At 43.1% G+C, this 8065-nt stretch overlaps 1 protein-coding gene across 1 annotated transcript; it reads right to left on the reverse strand.

The window, feature by feature from the left end:
- Positions 1–2: 2 nt before the first annotated feature.
- LOC6504737 lies at positions 3–6675 on the reverse strand. Its single transcript, XM_001966259.4, has 7 exons — positions 5997–6675; positions 5164–5299; positions 4592–5099; positions 4147–4533; positions 3616–4089; positions 3306–3550; positions 3–3247 (listed from the first exon to the last, which is right to left on the reverse strand). The coding sequence occupies exons 1-7, from the start codon at positions 6584–6586 to the stop codon at positions 128–130; spliced, it is 5460 nt and encodes a 1819-aa protein (XP_001966295.1). The 5' UTR covers positions 6587–6675; the 3' UTR covers positions 3–127.
- Positions 6676–8065: the final 1390 nt, after the last annotated feature.

The following is an 8065-nucleotide window of genomic DNA, read 5'->3' on the forward strand; positions in this document are numbered from 1 at the left end:
GATTTCGAGTTTGATTCGTATTTATTTCAAAAAATAAACATTAGTAATACTGCGATAACAAACTAACAACTAATTTAAATACAAAATTAACAAAATAATTAACAAAATAACCAGACAGAACTAACAATCATCGCAGGATGGCCTTCACCAAACTGCACTCATTCTCGTTTTGGCCACAAAGTAGCATTATGGCCATGTCCTGGCCCACTAGCTTCCCACCCGCCTTGATCAGGGGCCACGCCCACTGGTGCCTCTTCTTGTAGCCAAAAGTTTTCTGCTGCCAGCCGCCAACTGGGCCGAAAGTGAACAGGTAGAAGTGCTCCGCTCCTGGCTGGGTAATCACCAACAGATACTGGACATCGTTGATCCAGAAGGGGGTGAGCTGCTGAATCCGCTCCTGGAAACTCAGCTGCTGGAGGGGCTCAAAGACCCGGGAGCTATTACGTCTATAGATGGCAATGTGCCGACAACCCTGGCAACTGGCCAGGAGCTGCTCCTCCATAATCTCGGCCAGATCGTAGCCCCCATGGATGAGCTGGAGCTGATGGAACTGCTGCTCCAGGGGACTCCTCACATGAATGGCCAGGACGGAGCGATGGCTCTTCACGCCGCTGGTGAGCAGGATGTCCTCGTCATGCAGGCTGACGACTTTCATGAGACGACCATCGGCCGGGGTCACCGACTGCCAGTCTTCGATCCGGCAAGTTCTTCGATTCAGGCGCAGGACACGCACCTCCTTCTCGGTGCCCAACAGAAGCAAGGATACATCGGGATCCGGGTCCTTGAGATTTAGCAGATCCATGACCTCCACTGGCTGCCGCATTCCCAGGATGTGCGATTCATTGCGACAGGAGAAACTGATCCGGCTCCTCAATCGCCTCACAGGACAGTGGTTTTGGACCTTGACCCGGATGTCGCCGGACTTTATCCTTAAAAGTCGATGCGAGACACTGACATTGGCCAGGAGGACCTTCTGCTGGGAGGAGAGCAGTTGAGCCTGCAGCATCCGACGCTGGCAAGGATTAGTGTCCTCAGGTAAGGGTAGAATCAAATCCGGAGATCCTTTCAAAGGAGTCTTCATCCAAATGACCTCGAGAGGCTGAAGATCGTGATCCAGATAAAGTAAATCAAGGTTTGTTGTTTGATTTTTTATGGCCAGGACCTCCTGTAGTTCCTCTAGAGGATTTCTTTCTTCTATTTGGGGTTCTAAGACTCTAGCTTTCTGATTAGTTCCTCCCAGGAACAGAGCTCTTTCTAGTACGAGACTATCTATGTTGTAGTCCCTATCCTTGAAGATACTTTCCCTGTAACTCTCACTCAGATCCTTGCCATTTAGGTTCATGGCGTGTCCTGGTCCATTCCACTCCAGTCCTCCATGGAAGGTCTTTGTCCCGGATATGGTCTGTACTTTGTTACTATTTCGTAGTACCAGATTCTCCAATGGAATATTATTTATGGAACGGATGAGGGGCCTCTCTCCCAGTTGTAGGTTTTCAAAATTCAAATTCCCAAATACTTCCAAAGCAGGACCTCTTAGGGTTATGCGATTGTCCAGGAAGTACTCCAAACTCATGGTATTCACACTTCCCAGTTTCAGATCCCCTTGAACTGTGAGATTTTTAAGAGCTGTCCCTGGCCAGGTTAGTCCTTTGTTTTGCTGATAGATGTCCTGGATCTCCACTCCATTGACTTGTGGATCTTCGAGTTGAAGATTTCCAAACTTTGGGGTCTTGAGAAATTTTAGATTGGCGGCTATACTTTGGTTACTGGACAGACGGTATAGAGAGGCATTGAGTCTTGGAATGTCTATGCCATTTAATTGGCCAAAGTTCGGGTTAGTTTTGATGGAAAGAGATAGGGCCCTGAGGGGACCAAGGAACTCTACAGGAGCTGTTATTATTTGGGTTCTATTGTCCTCCGTTCTACGCAATAGAGCATCCTCTTTTAAGGACTTGAAATCCAAATCCTGTAACAGATTCCCCTGAGTTTGTAATACTTTTATGGAAGGTTTTCTTAGAAGGACATGTCCAGTGATAGTCTGATTTAGATCCTTTCGTACAGCATGCTTTCTTAGATACTCAAGTTGTTCCAGATCCTGATTGTCACTCTCTGGCCAGAGAGCATTCCCAGTGACGAACAGATTCCTCCAGGGAAGCTGGCGCACTTGCTCCAAACGCTCTGGAAGATTACTCAGATCTGGTTGGTTGCTCATTTCGGGACATTTCAGACTTCCTTTGACAGAGAGTTCCTTGAGGTACAGATCACCTTTTAGAACCTGATCCTTCCTCAAGTCTAGGAACTCTTGTTGGCTTATATTGTTGACTCTCTTGACATCCAAATTGGAGACTTTCAAGGACCCAAAACTATAGGCACCTCCGATCTCCTGGGGCGTTGTCCTTAGTAGAGTATTATCCAGAAGAGAACTCAAATCAAAGTTGTTAATCGAGGGTGTTTTTAGATTGTCTGTGAGTAGGACATCGGAGAGGAAAGTCTTTCGTCCTTTCAGCTCCGAATTAACATCAGAACGTACCAGACGCTTCAGGTAATCCTCCCATGGAATGCCATTTATGTCCTTTACTTGGAGCGACTTCTCGAAACGGACATTGCCTTCTATCAGCAGTTGCTTGTGAAGAAGTAGGCTTTGATCCTCCTCCGTTTCGGATATTTTGGAGAGCAGTTCATCGAAAGGCAAGCCATTCAACCGGCGGAAGTGTAGTTTCTCCAAGAACAGGGTATCCCCGAGCTCCAAACGCTGCAGGCTGAGATCATGGCCCAGAAGCTGCTCCAAAGGCAAGCCATTCAAGCGACTGACATTCAAATCCTTCTTCACTTCAAGGTCATCTGTGACAACCAGCTGGTTATAGACCTTTAATCCCCTAAAGTTCTGATTGGGATTGTTTTTTAAAACCAAATCGGAGACAGGCACTCCATTTATCTGATTAGTTTCCAAGTCCTGGACAATCAGAGGAGCCCTGAATCCTTTGAATCCTGTGATATTCGTCTCCTGGCCAAGAGGAACTGCATCCTTAGCGATCTCCGCCAAACGGGAACTATAATCCTTACAAATAATATCACCCTGGACTGTGGCATTCATGAATATTAAGTGCAAAGTGTGATTTCGGGAAAGGGAGCCTATATCCTGTCCGCCACTCAAAAGATGTTCTTCAAACGGATGTCCTTCTATATAATCGGTTGTCAAGGAGGGAACTGTGACTTTGGCATTTCCAAAAGCCAACAGGGTTAAGTTCTATAGGGGGATTTGAAAAAAATATAATTTATTATGAAACTCTCAAGTCACGACTTACCTGAGGTGTATTTTTTAATAAATACTGGCTATTTAGATCACTTTTGCTTAGTGACTGATTGCCCATCATTATATCTGCACTTTGTGTATCCTTCAACACGTTTTTAACAGTCAAGGATCCTTGAATTGTTATCCTTCCTGTATAGTATTGCTGCAGGACATCGTTGATTGACTGACGAGCTTGAGGTTTCTGGTTCTTGACTTGAAACTCGCCAGAAACACTCATCTGATCGATACGGACAGGGGCTACAGGCAAAATATATAACAATATATTAAAATATATTATATATATTATATTTTACAATACTCACTTTTAATCCAAGTATCATTGTCTCCACGAAACACAATATCCTTGGCAAAGTCCAGACCATTCACACTTTTGGCCTCCAAACGGGGAGCAAAAAATGCGGACATAAAGATATTGGAGCTGATCACCTGAGCTCTTCGCAGATTGAAAAGTTGATCCACCACCAGGCCATTGAGGAGTCGGGTCTGTAAGCTGGACACTCGTGTCCTTGACTGCAGGACCAAACGTCCTTGGAGTCTTGTGTCGCGACTTCGCAGGAATAGCGAGTCCAGGAAAGAGTCCCAGGACACTCCATTTATTTTCGAAACCTTAAGATGCCGAACCACACACTCATGGTTGGGTGATTGAATTTCATCAAGGGTTTTGTTTTCATTATTATCCTTGGGAGTGAGCAGCTCATTTGTGTGCAAGGACTTGGTCAGAACTTTACCCTGTCTGATGGTCAAGAGTGGTGGGTCTTTAGAGTCCAAGGTGTAACCTTCGGATGACAAATTTTATTTGTTTTGAAATTTTAAAGGATTATCTTTTATGTTACCTGGTAGTAACTGTCCCTGATAGATGAGGTTACCCACTCGTAAACGTTGTCCTTTTATCTTCATGAGCCCATCATTATCATTCCCAGCGCCAAAGGATCTGGGGTTCCTCCGCGGTCGATTGCCTTGAAATCTGTGACGAAGCTCCTCCAGGCGCTGTTTTAGTTGGCTGGGAGTCCGTAGATGTCTTCCCACCAACTGAAGTCTATCTATTTTTCCATTGGCCAGGAGATGGAGAGGCTTTTCAAACTTAATACCTGTATTTTGTTCCAAGGACTTAACCAAATTTCTTATCTTTTCTAGGGAGGATCGACGGCGGAGGAGCAGGCCACGCAATCCATTGATGGACTCTTCAAACTCATGACGATGGAGTTGGACTACACTGAGATCTAAACCGGAGAGAGATATATACAGAGATCTACTGAGAAGCTCCCACGGCCTTCTCACCTTCATCGGATGTGGCTCCCACTTGATTCGAGGACATCTCCTCCACCCCGTCCAACTGCAAAGTCCGGATGACGGCGCTCGAGGATTTCCGGTAAGCCAGCAGCAAAAAGGTCTCATTCCGAGTGTTCCTATGGGTTAGGATGCTATTTGGCTCCACCAGTTCCTCTTCCCGTCCAGCCACAACGAATCCACTGAAGCAATCCAGGCGAGTCGAACCGAAAACCAAAACCTCACCATTGGAACGGGCTCCGATCAGGAGTTGTCCTCTTTTGGTGGCTGCTATCCGGCGGAAGTGCAGATCCCGGCGGGTGTGTTTCCGGTAGACCACGAATTGGCCATCCAACATGCGGAAAAATATGCAGGGATCGGATGCGGAGGAAGTGCAGGCCAGAAGGCAGTTCCGGTTGTGGAATCTCACAGCCTGGACATTTGGTCCTTGAACTGTGAGAGCCTGCCGGTTCTGCAGATGCAAGCTACTCCTGTCCAGCTCGTAGACAGTGAGCACTAGCTAAAGTATTCAATTTAGATCACTATATATCACTGTATCACAATATAGATCACTTTAAGCTCACCTTTGATTGGGATCCTTTCAGGGATCGTCCAAAGATAAAGTAAATGGGTTGACGACCCACAACTTGAAGGACTCTAATGGCTGGCAGAGTCATCTCCTCCAGGGGATTGAAGTACGTTTCCAGCCACTCGAAGGTCCTGAAAGTACATATTTTAAAGGGAAAATGAATATATCAAATGTGTAAAACTATTTTACTAAAATTTCAAAGGAAAAAAGATAAAAACCCCTTGCCAACTACTGAGTTTCTATGTCCGATCCCTACCGGTGGCTATATCTCTCTAGGACCCCTATCGGTGGCTATATCTCTGCCAATTCCCATCCGATTCTCAAGCGGAGTACCTTAATCGATTTGTATATCGATCCCCCGCCATTCTGCATCAAAACCTGAGAAGGAAATATTTTTTGAAATTTTTTCAATTTTTTCTGATGGGACCCCTTGCGGAATCCTGGATTTCCATCTAGGACCCCTATCGGTGGCTAGATCTCTGCCAATTCCTATCCGATTCTCAAGCGGAGTACCTTAATCGATTTGTATATCGATTCCCCATCAATCTGCATCAAAATCTGAGAACAAAATATTTTTTGAAATTTTTTCATTTTTTTCTGATGGGACCCCTTGCGGAATCCTGGATTTCCTTCTAGGACCCCTATCGGTGGCTATATCTCTGCCAATTCTCATTCGATTGTCAAGAGAAATACCTTAAACGATTTGTAGGTTGATTTGCCACCAATTTGCTTCAAAATTTTTAACAAAAATTTGCTATTACATTTTTGAAATATTTTTTCTTCATGCCCCTCTTAAAGCCCCTGAAAGGAAGACGAATCCATTCTTACCTCACTTTGCTTTGTATGTTTGTGTGATTCGAGGCAACCAGGAGAAGGACTTGATCTGCGCTAGCTTTCACCAGATGCAGTTGAAGAAAACCTCCAGGCAGTGAGAATTCCTGAAGAGGATCATAGACCAGCAGATTCGCCGGATCCTCGGAGAGAAGAAGCTCCCTGGGCAGTTGGTAAACCTCCAAGGAATCCTCCAGAACGATGGCCAGCAGAAGGAAGTGTCGCCAGGAAACCAACTTAGCGCCGAGGGCTCTACTGCCCCTTGCCCGTCCCGCCAGCTTCCCGAGTGGCAAGAGACGCCTCTCGCCGGCGGCCACGTGGAGGCGGAATATCTCCGGTCCGTGGAGCAGCAACAGTATATCCTCCTCCGGTTCTCGAAGCACAAAAATCGGGAACTCATAATTCACAATTATGTCCACAAAAGGTAAGCGAAGCTCCGGAGCTGAGGAACCATTTCGGCAGGCACTTGGCAGTAGTTTTGTGGATCTGGGGTCACCCGGATTATCGTGGGCACTGAGATCCCCATAACAACAAGCCAAGTAGACACAAAAAACTAACAATATTATATATAATTTTCGGTCAAACATTGTACTTTTATTTAAACACAAAACAAATCCATTAAGTAATCTTTGACAAATAATTCTATGTATTCTTCTCAACAAGAGTTCTTTTCTTTATCTACTATCTAGGGGGTTATCTACAAATAACAGTTAGAGAATACCTGAGTCTAAATCTTAGACTCTAAATAGATCAAATAAGGTTAGAAATACAATAAGAACAGTGGTTAAAAGTTGATACAAAAATAGATAAAATATTGATCAAAAATATAATATTTTTGAAAAAGAAATAGAAGTTACATATTTTTTTATTCCAAAAACTATATCATAAAAAACCTTTTTATAAATTAATTTATATAAAATAATTTATAGATTTCTTAAATATTATTTTCTTGCTCTAAAAATATGCAAAGAAATATAATTATTCTAGTTTTTAGTCTATTAAATATTTTTGTATTAATAATCTCATCACTACCTACCCTTTTACTATTTTTAGCCTAAATGTATGCAATAAAATTTTTTAAAATATAATGTTTCCAGAGAAAGTCACTATTTTTCTTTTGGAATTTTCTCCTTCTGCATTATTTTTTTCAGTGTCTGCTGTGACACCTTTTGGGGCTGGGAATTCGGAAGGGAAGGAAAGGCATTCTAAAAATAATTCAGACAAACTTGGAAAGTGCCTGAGACGCTGTCTATATACTCTGTTGAATCAATCAGCTTCGATCATTAGGCGAGGTCATTAAAGACATTAAGACCAGCCAGTCCCCCCTCCACTCCGCCAACCAAAAAGCATTTAACACGGAAGAGGGAATCGCATAAAAATAAAATATATATAAGATTTTTAAAAATGGAATATACTACAGGGATTTACAAAGTATTACCGATGACTCAAGGTGGCCACACATTTGTACTTTTGCAATTAAAAAGGGGGTGGGGTGTTCAGGGGGATTAAGTAAACTGAAAAAAAATGTTGGTAATTATAAACTGAAATTCATGCCAATGCCCTTTTTGAGGCATCTGTTATTTTTTTAATATCAGGAAGTATTTACTTTTTTTTGTAAACTGATTTTGGATGGTCTTCTTGGTCTTTAAAATAAACAACTTTTTTAACCCATGTTATTGTTTATTTAGAGTTTAATTTTAAAGATAAATAAATTGATATTTAATTGTATTTTTTTTAAGGTAGATCATAAATACTATTATTGCGGCTTGTAACTTATTTTGTTAACAGCTGCTGCCTGCTCATTAGCAGATGTTCTCCCTCTTGGCTTGCGTGTTTTGCCAATTTGGTTCTTTACGTTTTTTGTTTGTCCTTTTTTTTTTATTTTTTTTCTAATTTTTTTTGTTGTTGACCATTTCGAGCAGCCGCCACCGCGCTTTTCGTGACTAATTAGCAATTTTCGCGACACCAGTCGAGCACATTTTGGCTTTTCGGCCATTTTGGGGTCAGGGGCCAATCCCATTCCCATAGTCCTAGGCCATAAGTTCCCTGGTGTCCAAATCCGGGTT

The sequence above is a fragment of the Drosophila ananassae genome, chromosome XL (assembly GCF_017639315.1).
Source record: "Drosophila ananassae strain 14024-0371.13 chromosome XL, ASM1763931v2, whole genome shotgun sequence".
NCBI classification, from domain to species: Eukaryota; Metazoa; Arthropoda; class Insecta; order Diptera; family Drosophilidae; genus Drosophila; species Drosophila ananassae.